This window comes from Columba livia, chromosome 4 (genome assembly GCF_036013475.1).
Source record: "Columba livia isolate bColLiv1 breed racing homer chromosome 4, bColLiv1.pat.W.v2, whole genome shotgun sequence".
Taxonomy (NCBI): domain Eukaryota; kingdom Metazoa; phylum Chordata; class Aves; order Columbiformes; family Columbidae; genus Columba; species Columba livia.
The window spans coordinates 78,194,704-78,219,354 of NC_088605.1; the positions used below are offsets into that span (position 1 = coordinate 78,194,704).

Below are 24,651 nucleotides of genomic sequence, written 5' to 3' on the forward strand. Positions count from 1 at the left end.
GGTCATCACCACCACCACCCTGGTCATACGCATGAGGACAGCAAGAGGACATGGCTGCAGTTCCTGAGGAGCAGGGTCAACGGCTGACAAAGAGCACGTTAAAGAGGAAACAGAGAAAACTCTGAAATTCCACATCTAGGTGATAATCTGAGTACCCGATCAGATTACACAAAGATAAATTTGTTCTACCACCAACAAACATTTTAAGAAGAGACATCTGATTTGGTGTACCGTATTCTGACACCCAGGAGCTGACATCTGAAAGAGGATAATCGTATGCACCTTCCTTCAAAAACTTCTTTAAAGTATCAGAGTGAAAAGAGTTCCAGTCACATCTCCTGCATATTCCCACTCCTGCCCCAGCCTGGGATTTCTTGTTTGCATGTTGTATTTTTTACAGCCCAGAACTGTATAAAGCAACTAACTGGCAGAACAATGGATTTAAGCTGTATTAGCGACATGACAGGAGACTGAGCTGGCACTTGCTACTTACAAGGGACTCAGCAAGGAAGAAGGAATGGTTACATACTTCCCTTCCCTACAGTGCCCTGAAACTACTGACTGCTCCTTACTTGCCCGCTTTGGTGTTGAGGTGCAAGTCTCCAATTCAGCTGTGACCAGAACTCCCTGCCTCACACAGGGAGGATCAGCCGAGCGTTTAACTAAAGACGCTCTAAACTTACCCGATGACTGAGCAAAACCACGGAGAGCACGCACCCATTTTGCGAAAACACTGGCACGCATTTCACTGGCAGAGAAAAGGAGCCCCCGGGGTTCAGTTACTCCAGAAACAGCAGCGCTGCGCATGTGCTGGAGATCCTAATTTCTGTCAGGATTTAGGGGAAAGACATATGCAAAAGCAGAAGTCGGTGGCCTGGAGCTTGCAGTTCTTGCTTCCATTTAGTCAGAGCTGAGAGCACAGAGAGCAGGAAACGCTCTCGACACAAGGGCTGGCTATGTTCAGCATCTTCAGTTCATGCACTGCTGGGGCACCAATTTATGTATTAATACATTAATCTGCTCTGCATACAAATGCTGCAGGGTGAAATAGAAGTAAATCACAAGGTTGCCTGAAAATATTTTCTCAAAGTTTACTAACACAGGCTTCTTTCCATCAAAACTGATGGTAATTCCAAGTGGGACAGCAGTCTGCTTCAAAGGAGGAGGGATCTTCAAACCTGTCAGGCTGGGGGTTGCTCTGAATTGGTCCTTGTCCCCTGGGTGGCCTACCAGAGCCAGGCTCAGAAGGCTGGTTTGGCAGCCGGGAAGTCGAGAGCGGTGTTCAGCCAGACACCACTAGATGGTACGCACGCTTCGTGGGCGTCCTCCGGAGCGCACGGGTCTGCGGCCGCACCACAGTCCGCCGGCAGCTTCCTCGTACACGCAACGGCTGAATAACATCTGAGTAAGATTCTCTTCAAACAAACGCCAGCTACCAGGCTTACGGGGGAAGGATGGCTAAATCATGCCGTTTGTTAGCAAGGCAGCTCGGGGGAAGAGGAGAGCAAAAGTGCTGCTAAATCCCACCTGCTGGGATAAGGGACAACCAAAACTCTACTTGGATTCTCCCTTCGGTAGGACAGGGAGCATCCAGGGACACGAACCAACACTTGCCCTTCCCTGTGCCTATGATGCTAATGCCGCCTTCAGAAGAAACATCCGAGGTCCTCACCAGTTGATTGCTAGACTAAATCCTGAGGAGCAAATGAAGGATCCATTTTCAATGATTACAATGCTGTGGGCTGGACACAAAGTCTGGCATTAACCCCAGCAGGTTTCCAGGAGGGCTGAGCTGCTCAGAGGTTGTTCCTCCCCACTCCGGGAGCCTTGCTCAAGGTGCAGACCTGCCCTCCACCCGCAGCAGGAGGCCATGGGAAGGCCCAGAGTGCCATACCTTTGTTCTGAAGGCATGGGAGCCGGACAGCTGCGAAATACTTGCATTGTGTTCATTAATCATGACTCTCCTGCGATCCCAAATGCCAAGCAATATAGCTCCTTTGCATACTTACAATGGAAATGAGCTTGTTTTATCCAAATGACCTCTCCAGAGTAGCTGCCTTCTCGGAGAATTCCTATGCAAATGTTATTCCACACAGACCATGAACAAACACACCGGCAGATCTTGCTGTCTGGGCCTAATCGCTCCCATCTATTTCTGTTTTTCCATGCAAATGTAACCTTTGAGGCCTGGGACTTGTCCTCCACGGCAGGCTCACGTCTGCTTGCAAGCCTGTCAGATGCTTGCAGCACATCCAGCGACTCCGTGGAGCAGCACCCTCGTCTTGTTTAATCACCCCTACCTTTCACATCGCTATAACCAGGCACCCCAAGAATCCATCGAGTGCTACAGGTATGGCCGTGATTACCTTTGAAGCTGAGTGCTCTATGGCTTGGGACGGATAATTAAAGCAGCAGACGAAGGCGTTAGCCAAATGCTTTTGACTAGCAACACATGCATGATCTACCTGTGTAGATTTGCTACCCAGAATCGGTGTAGGACCACAGAAAGAAGAGATGGCAGGCACGGCCAGTGTCTCCAGTCCCTTCCATCAGGGTGCGACCGTTCTCTAAAGACCCAGTGCGGTCTTACCTGTGCCTCAAATGCCACACAAAACAGAGCTAATCCACTATTCACCATGTGTGTTACAGGGCATTTTGATGCAGGTCCTGGTCTGGCTGCCATGGTGTTGAAGCCTGGCAGGGAACAGATGTTGCTTAGCAGATAGAAGCTGAGAGCAGAGAGAAGTAAGGCAATATGGAAAAGAGAGGTGAGCTCTCCATGGCAGCGCTGCAGGATAAACTGCATCTTCCCATCCGCCACTCGGCCTCACAGCTTCTCTCTGCTCTGGGGACACCTGGCACGGGGATGAGGACCCAGAGATGTGGAAGTGTGCTAGAGACACAGGAGTTCCCTGCACTTTGACAGAGGCTAAGTTTGGGAGCCTTTCTTTAAACCTATGACTGACTTCAGTGCAGGAAGAATTAAACATTCACAGCATATGGCATTTGCACAAATATTTGTGTCCTTCAGGTTGTTTAAACTCTGCTGTCATACAGAGAGCATGAAATGTAGGCTGTGCTACTCTGTCCAGTGCAATGTAGGATGTTTTAAATTTGCAGGCAGGCAGAGCTGCTTTTGCCATTAAGGTCTGTAAATGGAGGTACAGCCATGCAAGTGCCTGCGGCTCCTGGGGACTTGTGAGCTTCGCAACATGTCTGTAATGAGCAGGTAACCGATGTGAGACAACCACAGGGGCAAATTAGAAGGCCCTGCAAAAGCCCTGGAAGACAGAGCACCCAAGCCTACAGCAAGGGCTGCAGGGGCCATTCCTCAGTGAGATGTAGCTGCCAAATGAGAGGACAATGTTTCCTCCTCCCCATGCAAGTCATCACACAGAGGCTGTGCTGACTGAGGCCGAGGCACGCACGGCTTTCAGCAGGCCCGTCAAAGAATCAGGTGTAGGGAAAAAGTAACTGATGTTTCTCTGGAGGCTGAGTCCAGCAGCAGGTAAAATTGCTAAGTTTGCTCTGCCCAGGAGGAAAATCCTCAAGTGAAACCACACGCTGAGACAGTGTGATCTCTGCCTGGACTCTGTTTCTAAACCCGAGCTGCCCTTGCTCAAGTCGCTTTGCCTCTCGCCTGTTTTTTCCTGCTAGGGGCCAGGGACCGTCTCTAACAACCCGCACACCCGGGATTTAGCACAGGCCAGCTGCAGGGCCGCAAGGTTTATCCTCAAATTTGCAGTAAGTACTCAGGTTAGTCCTCGTCATTCCATTGGGGTCACCCTAATGAAGCTTTGCAAGTGGCTTAAATGCACCCAGGCCCTATGCAAATAGAAAACCACTTTACTTTAGGGCTTATTAAATATTTCAGGAATGTAACCAGCAAATGGTGGCATGTGCTGAGTTTACCTTCTTCTCATTGATGTCCAGCAACTCCTCTTCCTCGCCTATTTCTTCTGGCAAGTCCTTGATTTTATTCAGCAGTTCCGCTTTGGGTGCCGAAACACTGTAATAAGCAGGACAGGTGACCAGGGTCACAGGAGTTTCCTTTTCTTCTTTCCTACACCACAATCAAGAAAAAAAAGAGTTCAGTCTGAGCTGAGCCCGTGTTACCCTCCCAGTGCTATTAACCGCAGAGGAAGCGGCGGGTTCCGGCCATCAGAGGGTGCCCGTCAGCTGTGCTCCCCTCTGCAGAACAGGAACGACTCTAGGCAGGACCAGGGCCTTGTGCAGCTCAGCCTGGCGTGATGCACCAAACTCACGTCTCTCTGGTTCTCCAGCTATCACCTGGAGTCTCTACCCTCGAGCAACCACGCTGCAGGACTTGGGCTGACCTTTGCATCCCCCTACAAATAGGTGCCCCCATCCCTCCTTCCAAAATTTGGCCTCTCATCATCTTTCTGCCTGACACCGTTTAAGTCTTGATTTTACTCTGATATCTCTGTGCTTTGGACTGAATTGCTTCAGATTACAAAGGTTAAGATAGCAAAATCAAATAACATCTCTGGAGATGGTTCATTTCCTGCCCTGTTACCAAGCTCAGCATCTTTTCCTCCACAGCCCAGAGAGGTGAGCTCAGAAAAGCCGAGCTCACGAGAGACAGCGTTCAGAGAGACCCTGCCAGTCCCCACGCCTGGGAACCGGCAAACTCCCCCTCTACCCAAACAAGCAGTGCTTACGTGTCTTCTGTGGTTACTGTCCTGCCAGCTTTCTTCTGTGTCATCTTCCTTTTCATGTTGTTCTCCTTCAGCAAGCTCGTTCCACTGGGGAAAAGCCCTTCCATTAAGTCCATGGTTGTCTTCATTTTGGAATCTGGATCCAAGATATCGGCCAGAGACTTGTCTTTATGGATGATCTCTTTTGCTAGAGCCTCTGACTTAATATCCTCTGGGGTCTTTGTCTTTGTCGTGGCTGGAGGTGCCGCGCTGGGTGTCCCGGTGTCCAGGCTGCTGGTTTCGGACTCCCCGGTGACTGCTGGGTCGCTGCGGTTGCCTTCAGGTGGAGTTGTGAGCTCTCTATCAGAGCTCTGAGCACCTTCAGAACCAGCAGGTAACTGGTGCTGCTTATCCACAGCAGATGGAGAGCTAGTCCGCTTTGACGCAGGTGGTGAGAGGGACCGACTATTCTCACCGACACTGGTGCCCAGCTCTGTTACCTCCCTCTCGGCCAGGGCTTTGGGAAAGCTTTGGAAGCTGCTACGGAGAGAAAAATTCTGTGAGATGAAGATAAACTTACCAGACAAGACTGCTATGAACACATGAAGGCCTAACAGCTATGTTTGTCTCTTCACAGTTCAACACACTATGAAGCTACTGGCACCAGTGTTCCATCCCCTCAACGTGGACACTGCTCTTCTTGTCACTGCAACACAGCAAGGACTAGCAAGGGACAAGCCAGCTTGTTTTCTGCCCGCAGGCTGGGGACATTGAGTCTCACCACTTGGGAGCGCACCCTGAGCAGTCTGTATCATTGGTCCTTTTCACGCTGGAAAAGCCACTCGCTATCGCAGCCCGGCCACATTCTTCCCTGACAGAGATGAGAGCAGCTCGGGGAGCACAGGAAGCTGTGCCGAGCGAAACCAGCTGGGCACCCGGCCCAAAGTCCCGTCCTTCAGAAAAATATGTGTTACTGTGACATATTTCTGTTGTCACTTCTCAGCAGATGGTCACTGTTTCATAACAGCCTTATTTTGCGCCAGGTCTAAATGTATTCTGGGAAACTCTTAACTGTTTAGAAAAACTGTCATGGATTCTCAGAGTTCCCTCTCAAAACCAGTAACTGGAAGGGGTCAGCAGCCATTTTAACTCTTCATGCTGGAGCGAGTAAGAACAACCCCGCTGAAACCCATTTGGTAACTGCAGGCAGAACTAGACCAGAAGAGTTTCTCACCCTAACCCGCTTTGCCGTGCTGGTGAAGCACCTGTCAGTGCATCTGCTGATGGGCTGCAAAGCTTTCCGTCTTCTTGCTCTGCGCCCTGCCTTGCCCACGTCATTCGACGAGGCTCTCGGCAGCCAGCAAAGCCCAGAGGCAGCGCGTCTGTCTGTCTGTCCCTCTCCCCTCATGGCATGTGCGCTGAGCTCACAGCTGTGGGTGGGTCATGGCGGCATGCAGAACCGCAGAGGTCAGTGCCATTTGTCTGGAGCCCCGCATATCTTACTGTATATGGCCTTACAGCGCCCGAGACGCCGTGTTACGGCCCCCCTTACCTTGCTGCGGCCTCCTCTGTGAGCCTGGCGGATTTGTCTCCAGCTGCCCCGCTCTCCTGCAGCACCGCCGGTGGGGGAAGAGGAGGGAATTCCTCCTCGCCGCTTGCAGAAGGGCAAGAGCTCAGCGCAGGAGGAGGATGGGATGGCAGCAGCGGTGAGATGGATGGAGCGGGCTGGGAAGGCATGACAAACACCTCGTCATCGTCATCGTCCTGCAGCAATGCCGGCGGCGTGAGCTGCAGGGCCGATTCCGAGATGCGGAGATGGGTTGTCCCCTGGGGAGAAGGAGTGTCTGGGTCGGAAGAAGTGCTGCTGTGTGTCGGCAGGGACTGCCACCTCTGGGAGAACTTCAGCCCAGCTGCTGGAGGAGGCATCACAGCCCTGGAGTAGCTGTTGTCTTTCACCAAGTGAGCCCACACCACTTTGGGCGGCAGGGATCTGTGAAGCGGCCCCGCTTTCCTTCTCCACATCATTTCTTCCGTGGGAGTCTCAGGGAACCTATCCTGGACAGCATCGAAAGACTGTGCTTGAACATTACCGCTGCCCTCGGGAGGACCGGCATCTCGTTTGGCATGGTGCTGTCTCGGACCTGCAGTCTGGAAGTCTGAAGGAGTCTGGGTGGGCGTATTCAGGGAGGACTGGCTAGATCCAGAAGGAATAAGGTTAAGGAACAAGGGTTTAAAGCCTTGCTTTTGCTCAGGATAGTGACTCCTTGCCTCTGTTGGGGATGGGACAAATGCAGAAGTCCTGCTATCTGGCCTGGAAAGTTCTGAGAGCTTGTGGTTCTCGGTCAGTGTGGCAGACCCGGTGGCAATGTCGCTGCTGCGGTGAGGATGAGGGTAATAACTTGTGAATGCCATTTTTTCTGAATGGCTTCTTTCTTTCTTGGTGGTAGACCTGAAAACCGAGAGACAGACCACGATAAGATTAATAATTTATCAACAAACAAGAAAAGTCACTGTGCACCTTCTTAATGAGAAAATTACACAACCATATCGGAGGGCTGGGTCAGTGCCTGCTGATCCAAGTGAGGTCCAGTCATGCTTTGAAACTGATACTAAAATCCAGTCTAGTGATGCTGGGGACACAGAGCCATGTCCATTCCCACTCGGCATCTCCCATCACTCTGGCCACGTGCACGATCGCACAACACACACGCACACACAAGCATCACCATGATCACCCAATAGAAACAAGCTTAGGAAAACCTAAGTGCCTTAGGAAAACCTAAGTTCCTTTCAGTCTTAGTTTGGATTCTGTTTGTAACAGATGAGGTTACTAGTGACTGCTGTAAGGAAGACTACTTGACATTATCTGCCATCAAGCTCCACTCTCAATTGCTGATCATTTTAAGAATTTCAGCTTTATGGGCCAAAAATTCCCATTACATTATCTGCTCCTTTTGGAAAGCTGCCATTAAATGATTCAACTGTCTCTGAGAACTGAGGCCAAAACATGCAGTATTTTGACTGCAGAGAAAAAGGGAAAAAAACCTCTTACAACCTTGGGAATCCTGTTGTTAAAAAAGCTCCACTCAGGTGTTAGAACAGTCACAGCCAAGACACTTGAGCTGCAGACCGATGGTCAGGCTGCAAGGTCAGCAGATTAAACGACTCCTTCCAGATCTCTGCAGAGGTTCTCATTTGAGCCTGAGGAACACCTTTAGGTGAGGATCCTGCTCAGAACACAGAGCCAAACCTACTTGCCTACATGGCTATCTGGCTGGAAAACAAAATGAGCAACAATAACAGTGCCAGCAGATTCAAGAGATGGCCTAGAAACATGAGGCCATACCATAAATAAAATACAATAAAGCTCTACTGCCAATATATTTTCTGTTCTCGAGATGCATTGTTCAAATAATCTAACACTGCCAAGCTGTGATATTTGAGACTTGGGCCCCAAATTTGGTCCCAGATGTAGTGCTACAAATTACGAGTAACTCTGCCAAAGACATGGGTCGTTCTGGCTTTATTGCGGTGTGACGGAGAAGAGGATTTGGCAGTTTTTGGCTAGGGTGGGGAGCTTCCCAGACAGACTGCTCTCGGTATTGTCTGGGCTTCCTGGACAGTAGCAATGTGTATTTTTTTTCAGATGCTCAGCGTTTGTCACCAACGCCAGATGATGATTCTCTGACTGAAAGATCTCCTCTACTGTGGAAGCCATGGTGGATTCTAGAGCTGGTGGAGCAAGAAGCGTCCCCAGTGCGCTGCGGAGCCAGCTTGGTGTGGGCCTGCGGAGCCGCGCCAGCCCGCAGCGTACGGCACGCAGCGCCAGTGACCAGCGCTGCCGTAAACTCGCCATTCCACAGCCCTCCTCCTCGAACAAGAGACCTGGTGGGGATGCTCCCACCTCTCTCCAGCACGTTCAACAGCTGTTTCCCGACGGAACCTAGGAGGACAATTCCTGCTACCCGCTGCTGCCTTCCCTGAAGGGCCTGTGCATGGAGTGGGAGATGGATCAAAGATGCTACAAAAATCCTGTGGGACCCAGACTGTGAAATACTCATTCACACTGGGGTCAGGGAACATACAGCAGTGCCCTAATAGTGGAACTCCTGTGGATCACTGGCATGCGGGTAAGGTCCTGGTCCACATGTCCTCGTCAGGCTGCCGAGGACTCAGATCTTATTCCCGCTGGGAGTCAAATGCAACACTTGTCCCGGCTTTAGCAGTGCACCGTCAGAGCCCTCCGGCTCCCAACCTCACGCCCGTTCTTTTGGGCCATTCCAGGTGCCGCTGCACAAGCAAAATCACTCGAGAGCTGAGACGTGTGGGGAGTGACCTGCAGCCTGCGAGGTGGGACCCTGAGTCCTCAGCACCACGGGCTGTGTCCTGTCCTCTCCCATCCTTCTGTTCTGCCTTTTGGGACCCCAATTCTGATCGAGAAGGAAAAGCAACCTCACATCTCCAGGAGGAAAGATGCTTGTAGAGCATGCAAGATGCCTACAGAGCAGAAACATCATAAATATGATAAGTTAATACCAATAATCTTTGTGCAGCGAGGTATGAAAATGAGAAACCTACATTTCGTGCCGCAATAAACTTGTTTTCTGTCTGGGCATTCAATCCTGTTACTTGGAAAATTCGTTGTTTAAAAAAAAAAGCAGCAGCAAGTAGTTATTGAGAAGAATGATAAGAAGTAGGGAGGCTAGATGAACTAAAACAGCTGTGCTGTTCTTGGGAAAAAAAAATGGAAGAAGTTATTCTAAATCAAAGTAAAAGTGTGTGTTTTAAATAACTGTGAAGGGACGTGCCTGAAGGCAGACGGAGCCTCTCCAAACCAGCATTTATGTCCTGGGGGGCAAGAACGGCCAGGCAGGCGGGAGGAAGCTCCAGCTGGACTGGGATGGGACTGGCCGGCCCGAGCTGCGCGCTGAGAGCTGTGCGCTGAGAGCTGAGAGCTGCGCGCTGAGAGCTGAGAGCTGCGCGCTGAGAGCTGAGAGCTGTGCGCTGAGAGCTGAGAGCTGTGCGCTGAGAGCTGTGCGCTGAGAGCTGAGAGCTGTGCGCTGAGAGCTGTGCGCTGAGAGCTGAGAGCTGTGCGCTGAGAGCTGTGCGCTGAGAGCTGCGCGCTGAGAGCTGAGAGCTGTGCGCTGAGAGCTGTGCGCTGAGCGCTGAGAGCTGTGCGGGCAGCGCACCTCCCGCTGACAAACACAGCTCCTCTGTGAATAACTCCTTCAGGCCCTCTTCTGGCTTTTACTAGAATGTGAGTGAGCTGTTTGGGTACTCAGAGCTTCGGGCAAGCGTCTATTTATTATTTAAATGTAAATACAGCAAGATCAACTTCAGTTCTACTTAACTGCAAAACAACCCACCGCTAAGCGTATTGTTACATAAGCCCTAATATGATGAGTTTTATTATTACATTTTTCTCTTTTTAAAAACATTTCTCTGGCTCCTGGGGCTGAGCAAAACATCCTCCCTGCACGCTGGAAAGCAGCCGAAACGCAAAGCCCCCAGTTCAGCAAGGTAACCCATGAAAATGGATACTGGCTTTCAGGAAGGCAGCACCCTGGGGAAAGCCAGAGTGGGACATCGAGGCATTTTTTCCTTTAGAATCCTTCAGTGGAGACAGCAGGAAGGTACCTAAATGGAAACTGGCTGCAGAAATATGCTCTGAGATGACACAAGGAGGAACTGATAGTGAATTCATGTCTATGGTGGAACAAAAAAGCTCACAGCAACTTACTCCTCCTGACCTGCTGGGCACAGCACACCCAGAACTGTGTCCATGCAGATGTTTCCCCTAGTTTGTCACAATCCAGACACCACACAACAACTGCTGCTGGCAGCAGGACAAGAGCTGACCCTGCGGCGACAAAGGGGACGTTAACGTACACCTACCTGGCTCCTGCGCTGACCACATAGAAAGGATCTCTCACCATGGGGCCAAATTCGCTGTTTTCCCTTCTCAGCAGGTCCTGGAGAGCAAAGAAAGCGTTAACAGCAAGCAAAAAGCAAACCAAAGTAACAAAACATTGATGCTGCCTAGTAAGAAAGTACAGCATTTGCCATATACAGATGGGAGGCAAACTCTGGCATGGTGTCCTGCCTGCCAGCACCCTGTTCCTGCCTAAAATCCTGCTCACCGTTGTCAGGGGGACCGGGTGCTCATCCCCCGTGTTTTCCAGGCAAGCAAGAAGCCGAGGCGCCTCTGGCGCAGCCTTAACCAGGACGCTAAAGAGTGAATAACCTGGGCCAGCCCGGTGCCAAACCAGCACTGACATGCGGCAGAGATGCTGAATGAACAAAGCCACAGTGCTGAAAACCATCACAAAGTCTGTCACTCGGTTCTTTTGAAAGCCAAAGCGCAGGAACTACCTCTTCTTTAGGCATTTATGTCATCTAAAACCAGAGAAATTCTGCAGCTGAAATACCTTTGTGAATCTGCCTCTGTGTGCCCCAGAGGTCCCACCACAGGACACCAGGCTATTATGAGACATGAAAGCCAACGCTAAGCCTGCTTTTCAAGAGCTGGTATTCTCCCCCGTGCGATCTTTTAGCATGGAGCATTTCAGCGCCCCCTCCCCACACCCTCAGCAGTTCGCTGCTCTGGTCAGCGTGGCCGCAGAGGAGGGGGAGCGCAGATCCTGATTTAGGAGATACGCAGCCTGAGAGACTGAAAAAGCAGAGGGAAGGAGGCTGAGAATGTGCTCTGGAGACTGAGAGCTAATAATTCCACACGGCTATCAATTGCCTTATATCTTTAAACAAATTCCTACAGTGACACTGCAATGTGATTTACATGCAGCCTGACAGGAACATTATACACTGTACGCAAGGCCCTGAAAAACATACAGCGAGGCGGAGAAGTCGGCTGCTGCACTGGAAATACACATTTCCCACAAAAAACCTGAAAAGGGTAAAACAAAAAATAAATCACCTCGTTGCTTTGGCTTTGTCCCCCACTTCTATAATTGTGGATTTGTATTGGAGACAGTTCAGAAATGCCTAATTAAGAGAGCGCTTAAACATATACTTCCCTTTCGAACAGACACTTCCAGATTGGTGTGTGTGTTTGCAGTCCAACACGCCTTCCTGAGCTAGGATGCAAGAACAGCTTTTTCACAAGTGCCTTGCTGCCTCTGGGACTAAATCCTCATTGCAGAAGCAGACACAACAGATAACAGCAAGGGCTGCTCTGGCGCTCCTGGGCCTGAGCGGAGCCCCGCGGGCGAGTCTGCACAGCTGCTCCCCCGCTCCCCCGACCAGCGCCCAACGGGCAGGAGCTCGGCCTGAAAACCTGGCAACAAGGGGGAAATAAAGACCTCAAGAGCTACCCTGTACGTGCCCTGCCCAAGGGAGGGGTTGGGCTAAAACTGAACTAGGGCTGTGTGTTGTCCAGCCTGCCACTGAAAAGTACATTTTAGTGATTTTTCCTTTTCCAGATGCTTGTTTTTGTTGCTGCTCTGCCTGTTCCAGGAGGCAGAGAAAAGCTGCAGCTTGGCCTTCGCCCTAACTCCTTCTTAAGGACCGTCCTCCTACTAAACACAAGTGTGACAAAATCGCACAGATGAGCCTGATGCCCAGAGCCTCCTTTACATTACGTGACCCCGTATCACTTTGCTGCAGCCAGATACTCTGTTCTTGGGCCAGTAGCAAGTGCAGGAGTAGAAGGAGTTGTGTTTGATCTCAGCTGCCCAGTAAATACGCCAGACTGTCCAAACGCTCAGGCTATTTGGAGCGAGGAGCCTGTCCACACGCTCTGGTTGTTTCCTCCCTCTCTCCGTGCTGAACGGAGCCTGGTGTGGAAATGGGGATGGGGCAGCAAATAACCCATTTGTGACCTCAGTGCCATGTTCCCAGCTGCCAAGCAGGGGACATGGAAAGAGTGGCCAGGGTCTCTGCTAAGTTTTCTCTGCAGTGTCTCCCTCCAGGGCTGGAGGCAAAACATAACGATTACCTGGCAGTGCCTGTGCTGAGCATCTCCCAGCTGTGTCAGGCACAGCCAGAGCAACTGCCAGCGGCCTCTCAGCTTCTCTGCTTCACAGCAGGAAAGCTGGGGAAGGCAGAAGAGCAGCAACAGCGTGTCACCACCTTCACGCCACCAGAAAGGTGCTCAGTGCTGAGCACAGGACGCCTCGGATGGGATGTCAGCAGCAGCAGGAACACACACACGTTACCAGCAGATGTACTGAAATCCCAGCACCTCTGGAATCCCTGAAACAGCCCCAGCAACGAGAGCTGAACAGAAGCGGTACCCCACAGGCGAACATTTACAACAGCATGCTGGCAGTTTAAACGCGATAACTGGTCTCTATCTCAACATGCAATTATAATAACTTCTCTCTAACCAGCACAGTAATTGACTGAACATCACCCTGCTCTCTGACATCCCCTCTCTTTCCCTGGTTCAGAGGGCACCACTTGACTGAATGTACAATCCAGTTTGCACATACCTGGTGTTCCTTATCTGCCGTGGGAGACGATCTGGAACGTACATGCACAGGGACTTTCTGATTGTCGTACCTATCGAGCAAGTCTTCCACAGACATGGATTTCCCAGATTTCCTGGTGCTCGAGCGTCTTTCAAAGCCCTGCTCCTGCTTCCCGCAGCGCGGCTGGCCCTGCGCGCCCAGCAGGTCTGTCTGTGTGCCTTTGCTGAGCTCTGCTTTGGCTCTGGAATCCCGGCACCTGTCCGTTTTCAGGCGGCTTGTGACCGAGCTGTCCTTCCGCCCTTTCTTCTTCTCATCTCCGCTCACGTCGAAGCAGCCCATCAGTCCAGGAGGAAGGGTGGAAGATATCCGCCCCGTCCTGCACACCTGCTCTAGGGACTCTCTCCGGCGGTACAGGTTCTGGTCCTGCAGGGAATTCATGCTGGAGGCGGAGGAAAGGCTCTGGCTGTCTGGGCCACCTGCCTGTAGGTAGGAGCTGTGGGAGCGCTCCCTCAGCAGCCCCACGTCCTGCGAGGACGGCCGTCTCCCTGTTTTGCGCTGCATGTAGTCAGCAAGGGCGCTCTGCTGGAGCTGCTTGAGCTCCGGCTTGGAGATGCTGGCTGTGGAGGAAGTTTTGCCATCCCTTTCAAAGATCTTACGCCGATCAGCCACCGTATTCTCTGGGAAGACAAAATGGAGCCCTTTCTTCTGGAAGGAGAAAGGTGACTGGTCCCCGTCAGAGATGCCCACCTCATTCATCTTCTCCGGCTCTGAGTACGACCGCTTCTTCTGCTCCGCCGTCAGCCGCCTTCGGCCCCCGATGCGCAAGATGTGCTGCGCCTTGGCATAGTCCATGGCGGAGAGGCTGCTTTCTGTCGGCGTGACGCTGTGCCTCTCCTTCGGGGTGTGCGGCGATGCAGCCGTGCTCCTCATGCCCACGTGGGCCGAGGCGGGCCTCTGCGCGGTCCTCTTGGGTGTGCTCCCAAACGGGGGGCTGATACGGCGGAACGAAGTGGCCCTCAGCACCCTGGACTGAGCGTCTTTGATGCTGTTCCTGTAGGCCCTGTTGAACGGTGTGTCCAGCTGCGAGCCGTGGGCATCCTGGATGTTGTCCTTCCACAGGACCTCCTTCTCCGGCTCCTCTCCCAGCTGGAACGTGCTTTTACTCCTTGGCAGCTGAGCCGTCCTTACTTGCACCTTGCTTTCAGGACACAGGCTGTAGCATTCGCTGGCTCTCGCCTGCTTCGCCGAAGCCACCATCTGCAGCTCCACGGGGCGCCAGTCGAGCTCTTCAAGCTTCCCGTTCCTGACGGAGGGGCTGGAGAGCCTGCCTGGCTCAGCGGGCAGGTGGCCGGGCTCGTGGAGCTTGCCCCGCGTGTCCTCCAGGCTGTTGAGAGAGGACCTGGTGCCCGAGGGCTGGCTCGCCCTGCTTGGCCCGTAGTGCTGGCCGAAGCTGGGCACGCCAGCGCTGGAGGGCCGGTGAGTGCTCTGCTCTCGCTGCTCAAACTTGCTGACCTTCTCCAGCACCGAGCAGCGGGGCTTGCTGGGGTCTGGTTTGCCGTAGGGAAAGCTTTGGGTGCTGCTAGAACTGAGCCGGCTCCTCCCAAAATCAGAGGCCTTTGGGTGCTGCGGCGAAGGGGGCTCTTCGCATTTGGGCTCAGCAGCATGGAATGGGGCTGTGCTCATGCCCCCCTCTTCCTGACTCCCAAAGGCCTGTGTGTTCATGTCACTCCACTGTCTGGGCCCCTGTTCCCTGTGATCCTTCTCCTCTTTACAGCTGCTGTTCAAGAAGGACAGTCTGGTGTTGCAGTAGCCCTCGCCTGGCTGCATCTCTCTTAGCTCGGAGCTGCTTTGCCTCCTGGAACTCTCTGGGATGTTCTGCAAGGAGGAGAAGCCATACTGCTTGGCCGTGCTGTGACCCCACTGGTGATGAGCAGCAGCGTCTCTCTCGTTTATCTGTGCATTACCATTTTTGTCCTCCTGGGATTCGGCCACCCAGTCCTCTTTGGGCTGGTAATGGGTTCTTCTCTCACCAGCATCCCTCAGCTGCGGCTGTGGAGCTTGAAAGCTGTGTTTGGGTAACAGCTCCTCCTTTCTCGATGTGGTCAGACAGACTTCTGGGCCAACCGAGCTAGAAGGTTTTTGCTGGAGAAGTTTTGCTGCAGCATCGTGCTTTTTCTCAGCAGCTAGGGACTGGTAGAAGACAGCTGATCTGTTTGTAGTGCTTTGGTTTCCATTCTCATCAAAGCCCAAGGTGCTGCTGGCTACAGCCTTTGAGACTGGAATGGGTGGCGAGTACCCGCTTTCTTTGGCCAGAGCTGGATAAAGCGTCCCGTTATTGCTTGCCGAAGGCTGGGGCACCTGGGCGTAGTGCGGCTCTGGGGAAGGTACCGGGTAGACACCAGTAGGCAGCAGGGGCTGCCCTGGCTGGGAGTAGCTCTGCTTGGGCTTCACGGTGGGGCTGCTCTCTGGGCTCTTCTCCACCACAGTGTGCAGAAGCCCTTCTGCAAAGGGGCTCTTCAGCCCCTGGGAGAGAGTGCTGACAAGCGGAGGCCACGTCCCTTTCGGCTGGCTTCGACTGGGCTTGCTCAGGTCAAGGCCAGCGCAGGAGCTGGGCCTCTCGTGGTGCCTGATGGCCGCGTAGCTGTCGCTGCGGGCGGGAGGCAAAGGGGGCCCCCTGGGGGACTGGTTCTGGCTGTCCGAGGAGCCCTGGGCTGGCTGTGCCCAGGAGGGAGCTGCGTTGTGCCGGCCGAAGCCGTGGAGCATGCCGCGGCCACGACCGTCCAGCGGGGCACGGGCCTCGCAGCTCGGGAGCAAGGCGGAGGACTTCACCTCGTACTCCTCGGAGATCCCTCGCTGGGCGTCGTAGACCGTCCTGACGTACCTGATGTCGGCTTGCCTCATCCCCTCCTGCGGGCCGCCGCGGGGGTGCACGCTGTCCGTGGAGCAGGAGTGCTCCTTGCCCAGCAGAGGAGCGGGATACTCAGGGATGCTGGAGTTGGTGGAAAAGGAGCTGTAGGCAGAGTCTCTCTTGCTGTGGAGGTGGGAGAGCTGGTCGATGCTGTTGGTGGATTTGGCCGGGGACAGGTGACAAGGGTAGTAGGCAGGGGAGGAGTGGTCCAAGCTCTCCATGCTGCCCCGGGAGCTGTACTGGTCGGGACTTCTCCTCAGATAGCCATGCTCGTAGCCAGAGAGATCGCTGGTTGAGGAGCTGAGGAAGAGCGAGAGCAGAGTAAAAACCCACTGTCAGCAGAGGAGAGGCACAACAACTTATAAGTGAGCTCAGAAGCAAGATGTTTAGTTTTGAGAAGTGCAGACGAAACCCCATATTTGGGCCGTACTCCATCCCCTGTTTGCAGTCATCCCAGTTCACCAAGAGGAACTACTTGACATTGCAACACATGGCTCTTATTTACCACAGAAGGGTGGGAGGGAAATGCAGACAGAAAGACAGCGCATCTCTGGAGCCAGGGAGGATCAACCCCACCCATCAGACCTATCCAAGGCACTTGGAAAGCTGAATGAGCGCCGCCGCCACCGAGGAGGAGGAGGAGAGCACGAGAGGCGTTCTGCGGGGAATCTAATCTCTTTCTTTTTTTCCCATTTCATTTCTTTTTATGGAGATGAAGGCTATGCCCTGGCAGGCTTCCTGGAAATTCAGCTGTCCCAAGGATAGTTTGTCTGCTGTGAGAAAACTAAACTGACACGACAGAGAAGTGATGCGCGTGTTTGTGCGTGGAGGCAAGTGGGGGTGCAGCAACAGCAACAGGCTGAGGACGCCCCAGGAAGGCGTCACCGCCACCCAGCAGGTGCACGTGCGCCTGGAAAGGTCCTCAGCACGGGTACTGGAAGAGGACTTGTGGCCTCCAGAGATGTGTTCGTGAAGAAGGATATTCAGAGGTCCTTCTATCAGCTGGAAGAGAGCTCCCTGTGCAGGCCACGTTTCTCTTTACATCTCACATGGGGATATTAAAAATGCATCTGCAGTTTGCCCTTGCTAGTTTATCCTCCCAGATTTGAGCAAATGCCCTTGGACTGGCTTGAGGATTTCACTTTCCTTCCTTCTGTTCCCAGCTCCCCTCCCTTAGACAGAGCTTTCTCTAGTCCCTCGCAGCTACATTTGCAGACCTGGCAGAGGGAAAGAGGAGGGAGAGGGAGAGGGAGAGGGAGAGGGAGAGGGAGAGGGAGAGGGAGAGGGAGAGGGAGAGGGAGAGGGAGAGGGAGAGGGAGAGGGAGAGGGAGAGGGAGAGGGAGAGGGAGAGGGAGAGGGAGAGGGAGAGGGAACTTTGGCACGGGGAAAGGCAAAACTCAATTTCTGTGTGCTTTGCTTCATTGGGTTAAGACCCAAACCTGCTCCACGCAGTGGGGGATGCGCAGCAGGCCTGGGAATTGAGGAGCCAGCAAATGCATTTGGTAACAGCCCCTCGCTAACAAGTGTCTGCTGAAGAGCCTAAGGCTTGCTCCAGATCATATCCCAGCGCAGTCACTTCCACGCTGCTGGACTGACACCCCGAGCCCAAAGGACAGCAAGGAGAGGGCTGCCAGGGACAAGCAAAGGCAGAAGGAATCCTGCCTGCAAGGGGAAACAGCAGCATGTCCGCAGAGACACGCAGAGGAACACAGACACAGGCAGAAAACTGGCAAAACTCAGAATAAGGCCGGTTTCCTCCCTGAAATGCAGCACTCTCTTTTAGTTTAACAAAACTGATCTCCCTGGCAATGCCCGGCCCTGGCCAGCTGGCCACTAGATGTTCCCCGTGCTCCTCCTCAGGCACCCGGGAGACACGGCCCCTGCCAAAGGCTGTGCAGGAGCTGGGGTGGGGAGCAAACCCCGCAGTGGGAAGCGAATGTGCTGCAGCACCATCTGTGCTGAAGAATCTAACGTGCTTTTTTTTCAGCCACTCCCTCACTTTTGTTACTGCCCTGTTTTATTTTCCCTCCCCCCTGCCAAGGCTCGGTCTCACCTGTACAAGAACCAGGGCTTAAATCCCAGTGGCTACAGGGAGTTTGCTGCTCCAGAAACGCTTCTGCCTTCCCAGGGAAAACCCTCCATGGGCAGAACTTAAACTCGTCCCCCTGAAGATGAGCCAGGGCTTATCATCAAGTGCATTTTGGGGCCGCTCAGGGGAGCTGAGGGGTATCGGGATCCGCAGAAAGCTTCCTGTCCTGACAGCGGGCTCCCATCTTGGCAGCAAGAGGGATTTTTCAAGCAATACACTGCCAAGCTGTTAATCACCTCACAGAGCACTCTAAGGAGGAGAACAAGGCCACTTTATCTGGGTACCCAAACAGGAACCAAAGCCTCCCTCTCTCCTATCCCACCCCTGGCTGTGTGTAAACCGTCCAGCTCTATGGAGGCAACTGGTAACATTTTTCTACCACATCTTTTATCCCCTTCCTTCACTCCTGTGCTCCAGATTTAAACCCCAATCTTGTAAGTGGTGCCATCACGACACATCCTTGGGCCCGACGCAGAGCCTCCCCGAAGCCAGCGTGACACTACAAATAAGGAAGGACACAGGACTCGGGGACTAATTGAGAAGCATGTGAGCTTTGGAGGTTGATTTCTACACCTGCGGGACAAACGTAAACCCAGGGCAAATGCTGCTAAACCAAAACCGCTTTACACCTCTGGCTACGCAGCGCAGGACCGGAGCCGTGCAGCGCTTACCTGGAGTGGTAGGACTGATGCCAAGGGGTGCCAAGCGTACCCTGAGATATTTGCATCATGCTGGGATCGGGCTGGTTCTCCGCAAGTTTGACTGAATGCCAGGAGTGAGGTCGGCCTGGAGTTTCACTCCGCCTGCATGAAAGCAGAAGGATTTTGCACATCAGCAACAGCCCAGCTCTTCCAGGGAAGATGAACGTGAAGTAACACCAACAGCCACATTTAAAATCGCTCGCGGTCACTTCTGCTTCACTATATTTTTGTCTTTTCCACGTGAATCAAGCAGGAACCACGTGCCGTTCCTGGTATTCACACAACCCGCTCCCCATCGTGTCTGCAGGGCAACAGGCGTGGGCAGACAAGGGGTTACCACCGAGCGGGGCCTTCCCCTCCTCCTCCCAGCCAGGAGCTTTGCCCCTGGGCCACTCACAGGGAGCACCTTCCCGGCTGGCGGCCGCACGGGATGGCGACGGATGCTAAAGGGCCCCTTTGCTCCAAAGGTTCCCTCCGCTCTCAAGCAACGGCTGGCAAAGTCATCTAAAGAATCAAATACCGCGAGGGGGTGGGAGCCCTCACGGTGCTGTTTTGATCTCTCCTCAAGTGCTGCTAAAAACGCAGGAAGGGAGGTGAGGAGCAAGCGCCAGCTGTCCCCCGCAGCGCCCGAGCGGGCGCCGCTCGGCTGGCCCGCGCCGGGGAAAGCCAGCGGCAGCTCTCGGGAGGAAAACAACACCGACAACCTTATTTAAAGCACATAATGGTGCAATGGAAAGTCAAAGCAGGGGATTAGCGATCAGGTCCCTGAGCATGCCGCACAGACTCTCCTTCGCCCTGGCCTTTGGGCTTGGCCTTAATCCTCTCTCTGCTTCCCACAGGGAATCTCTCCCCCTGCTCTAGCGCTCGTCTCCGCAGTTTCTAACTCTTCCTGCGAGAACGAGGGGCAGCACCGCTCCTGTACAACGCCGAAGATCCACGTGTGACAGCCTGCAGGACAACCTCGACCACCTAGAAAGCATAAATGCAAGAAGAGGATGTGACACATCTCTAAAGTCTTTGTCTCACTGAAAATTCCACAGCACAGCATGTCCTGAGTAAAGCAGTAAAGAGATTAAAACGCCCTCTTGTCAATGTCAACCAGACACCTAAAGAGGACTCTCCCAGTACTGCCCAAGACTGTGGAAAGATATAGGAAGGCATACAAACTAAAAAACGATAGGGTCAAATCCTTCAGTGGCACAAGTTAACATGGGCACCAGCTGACGTTCTACAACACAGAAAAGCATTGGCAGAAAGTGAGAGGTAGAACCATTTCACCAGCAGGTTTTCCACAGGGGTTTCATCAGCAAAGGTCATTCACTCATCAGCTAGGAGAAAAAAGAAAAGGGCACATTTCTCCTTTTAACGCTTGTTGTGACAGGGTTGTCTCAACGAGAGCCGAGCGGGAGGGCGAGCTGACCCAGCAGCGTTCCGGCACTGCACGTGGAGGCGTGTGTAGAACAGAGCGCTTTGGGTACGACCCTCGCCCGGGGAGCCTGGACGCTGCCGGATGGGAAGCTGACAAACTGTTTGTTGGGAACAACCCACATCCTTGCCTTTTCCATTGCAGACACTGAAAGACTGCCTTTGTACCTTCGAGTAGTCCAATCCCCCAGCATTATTGTTTTGCTTGCGAAAGCACACTGAATGATCACAAGCAAAGCACATTATCCCTTGATTTGCTCAGTAAAAAGCTGCAAGGGAGCTGTGCAGCCAGTCTTTCGAGCCACGGGTATTTTAAACGCTTTTGGTTGTTATCCTTGTAATAATACCACACGTGGACAGTGAAGCTGTGAATTTCAGTCAGAAGACACGCTGTCCCAGCTCAGCGCGGGATAACCTTGCATTGTTTCCACACCTACCTGACCCTGCAAACGTGGATTAAGGGTAACCGAATCCGGGGCGAGCTTAAGCCAGGAGAGGAAGCGCTGGGTGCACACGATCGCCAGCTCGTGTTGCAGGTGAGCTGCGAGGAGGCGGCAGGATGGACGGACGGGGGGTCTGCGCACACGCGCACCCAAAGGCAGAGAACAGAGGGCTGGATCCTGTCCCCGCTGAATCGACCAAAGCACTGTCCCCGGGACGGAGCTCGGGGGGTGTAAAGAAAGGCACAGCCGGCGCTGTCTGTGCCTGCCTGTGGGCGCTGGGGAACGCGGACAAGTCCCTCGCTCCAGCCTTCGGGAACACCTGAAAATAGAACCTCGCTTCACACTGCTTCCTTCGGCTTAGTTTATGGTTATTATTGCTCAATTAGGCAGGACTGGAACTGGAGTGTAATGTGACAGTGAGCACCACGGTGGCTACAGGAGAACAGCTATCTCCTATTTCAGATCTGGGGGGAGCTGAACACGGTTAATCCGCCAATTTTGCAACAGCTTTTGATTACGCTTGCTTTACTGCAGAGCACAAAAAGCCATACAAACTAGTGCAAGACCAAACTCTTTTGGCAAGTAGGGCAGAACTGCCTTCGTAAGGCCCGAAACGTCAGATCCTGATTCACCCAGACCAACAGGCTGAGGGATAAAACTTGCAAATGCAGCAGCTAATTCCTGACTTAAGACAAATAAATCATCGTATCTTTAACTGGCACAAATTTGGTGTAGCTCAGTCATTTTCTACAAAACCAGGAGCAACAGCCGACCCTGTTCCAGGAGGTCATAGGATTTCAAAAACCAGAACTGTAATACAATATTAATCTAATAATAACAATGTAATATAATGATGATAATAACGTTGATAATAATAGTAATCATCATCATCATCAAAACCACCTCATCCCCTTATCCTTTATACTAGGTTCCTCAAGGGCTGCACCTGTACCATACTTGCGAAAACTTTTGGACAACCTTACTACTAAAAACTTCTCCAGTTCAGGTAACGGAGAAAGTGATCCCTCTGTTCTAAGTGCCAAGGCTGGAAAAGCGGCTCCCGGTTCCTCCGGACGCCTCCAGCGATCAGATAGCTTGGGCATCCAGGTCGGGCTGGCATCACAACAAACACCGTGGAGTGGAGACACCCGGAGAAGTCAGCGGACCCTGACGCAGCGCTGGTGTCTGAACAGGCTCCGTGGCAGCTGTAACACGGATCACGCACCAGATACTGCCAAATTCACACTGTAAACTGGAAAACTGTTATCTGGACGCTCCTTGTTTCTACACTAACCGCGGCATTTTCTGACAGTCTCCTCTAACGCAGTCTGGCAACAAAGGCTTGATGCAGTCCGGGCTGCAAAGGCCATACTGACATTTCTATTTTACCATTAATAGCTCTGTAGCTCTTATTAGGAGCTACAGTTCTTCTCTGTAATCTCTCTAGATTATTTTCATGCTTTGTACGCAAAACAATAATGGAACTTTATATAAAGATACCTTGGCATTAACTCCACAAACGCGCCGCCTTCTAAGGAACAGCCATCTCAAGCTTTCTTCACAGTATGACCAAACAGTTGATTTATCTTTTCCCGAGGTTACAAACTAAAACCGCACAGAACATTGCACTCAAGCTAATTGCTGTTCTCTACGTACTGTTCCTTACGATGCCAGAGTACACACACAACCTGAGCGCCTTGCAATTCGAATGTACTCTGGACCAGCGTCCTCTGAGAGCACACAGATATATCTGTATAAAAAGGCGTTATCTTGAAGCAAAACAAACAACACAGCATCTTCAAATTGCCATTGTAAATTTTTCTACATTTGCGTGCAAAAATTTCCCTTGTCCTAGATCTCCAAGTGGAGCAGTTTTAGGGGAAGAAAAATAAGATGAAAAAGATGTTCAAATAAGACAAGAATGGCAGGTGGATGACTGTCATCATGGCCAATTTATGGGACTGGTTTCTAGAGGATGAGAGGCGGGAAGGAAGCAGCTCCCTCCCTCGTGTGCTGCACCTGCTGTTTTGCAGAGCAGGACCCTGGGCACACCTGGGCACACCTGGGCACACCTGGGCAGGCCCTTGCTGTGCGGTCAGACACGGCGTCAGAGGCTCCAAGCGAGCTGCTGGAGCGGGACAGAAGGATTTCACAAGGAAAGCACCTTCTCTTAGGAAACACAGACTGAATTTTATCCTTGCAGACCATAATGGGACATAACTTGGCCTTTTAGAAAGCTAACGAGCGAAAGCTGGGAGGACGATGCTGCGGCTGACCAGTTAGCAACTCGGAGTCATCAGCGGCCCGATAAACCGATGTATTTCTACCGCAGCACACCCAGAGAGCTCGAGGGGAGTTAAGTGTTCGTCCGCCTCATGTCTGGCCAACGCATCGTCTCAGACGGCTGAACAGAGACCGTTTGTGAACTCCTCTACCACCTACCTTGTGTTCGTTTTTCCCTGGCCCAGCAAGCCTCAAAACCCTCCCCAGCAAAGAAGCAGAGACTGTCAAAGGGAGCAAAACCTTTAAGAAAAGCATCTCTCACCAAGGAGCAGAATCCATTGCGGATTCAGGCAGGAGCGGTCATCACGTTCTCCATGATGCCCTGGGATGGCCTTGACCAGCTGCTGGTGTTAACGTGTCCAGTAAAGAAGGGAAGAATGGAGAAGAGACCCGAGGCCCAGAGGGTCACTCTGCCATCACAGACAACTGCGATCCCTGTGAACGCGCCCCCCAGCCGTGCGGCCCCGGTGGCTGTGTGGGACGGTGCTGGAACCCCAAGGGACAGGGTCCAGCTGGGGAGGTGGGAAGGGACGGGGACCCTGCAGCGAAGACCCTTCTCCTGTAGAAGTGTGTGCCCTCCCAGGGCGCCCACGGCCCCGCACAAATACAAGGCATAAATGAAGGGCTGAGTTTTCACCGGTGCGGACCTGTCGCTGAGACAGTCCTATCTAAAAGCAGCACCGGCGTAACAAGGGTATGTTCTACAGATGTCCTGTCGCATTGCTGCAGTCCCTGTGCCGAGCTGCTAAGCAGGAGATGAAGGAAAAACTAAAGCACTCAGAAGCCTATTAAGATTTCGACTGAGCGAGGCCACAATCTACTCAAAGCAACGTCGTTCTTAATTAAGGTTCAGTCATGGTTCTAAAAATAAGCGTAACAGACGAGGCCAATTAAAAAGAAGCCGGACCATAATGGTGTCAGCTCGATGTGTCTGTCACGGAATCTTTTGAGGCTCACAGAGCGCTTCTGGTAAATTCTGGGAAGGAGAGAATCTGCAGTGAGCTTTAGCCCTTCACAACTTGGACTACAAACAAGGAGGACTGCTTAGAAAGAACTGAAGTATAAGGAATGATATTCCATGTCATGGACCTTGGGCAACAATGTCTCCTCACCTCTAAAGGAACGAGTCACACCCCCACCTCTCTTTATGCTCAGATGAAAATTTCCTTAAGTGAAAACACCACAGAAAAAAGCTCTCAGTTCAGAATGCTTCGATGAAATGTGTGAATGTGCTCAGATGAGGACTTTATTTTCCACAATATGTACCTCTTCACAACTTCTAGAGCACAACTGCCCTCCCAGGCAATGCCTTGGGAGGATCTCACAGCTCTGAACAGCCTCGGTCTTCAACCAACAGAAAGAAAAAACCTTTAGAAAAATACCCCAGGCAGGTTCAGGGCTGCACCCCAGCAGGTCTGGCCTCGTCTCCCTCGGGCCCCTTCCCCAGTGCACGGGCAGGTGTCGTGTTGTTTCCAGCTGATGTCAGACGCTGTTTGTTGTTCCTCTTTGATGAGCATCACTTGGGATGGCTGGGTTGCCGCACAACAGGCTGTAAGTGCCTCATCGGAACTGGGAGCCCGGTACCAAGCTCCCTGAAGTCTCTCTGGGTGAGGAGGCAGAGGATCAGAGGCTTCTGCTCAGGTCTCCTACCATTGCCATCACCAGCTCTTGGCGAAAAGCTCCCCACCACAGCACTGTGAAGAAAGGCCCTGGGT

At 52.6% G+C, this 24,651-nt stretch overlaps 1 protein-coding gene across 12 annotated transcripts in view; it reads right to left on the reverse strand.

Annotated features, from left to right (window-relative positions):
- SHROOM3 (shroom family member 3) overlaps positions 1-24,651 on the reverse strand; it is a 128,595-nt gene that overhangs the window by 1,910 nt on the left and 102,034 nt on the right. For 9 of the 12 annotated variants that reach the window (XM_065062860.1, XM_065062861.1, XM_065062859.1 and 6 more), the window contains 6 exons: positions 18,756-18,887; positions 13,109-16,295; positions 10,554-10,630; positions 6,211-7,107; positions 4,683-5,198; positions 3,913-4,063 (listed from right to left, as the gene is read on the reverse strand). In XM_065062860.1, the coding sequence (XP_064918932.1) occupies positions 3,913-4,063; positions 4,683-5,198; positions 6,211-7,107; positions 10,554-10,630; positions 13,109-16,295; positions 18,756-18,887 (4,960 nt within the window). The remainder of the gene's footprint in view (positions 1-3,912; positions 4,064-4,682; positions 5,199-6,210; positions 7,108-10,553; positions 10,631-13,108; positions 16,296-18,755; positions 18,888-24,651) is intronic. The other 3 variants (XM_021290142.2, XM_065062868.1, XM_065062858.1) reach the window with 1 other exon arrangement.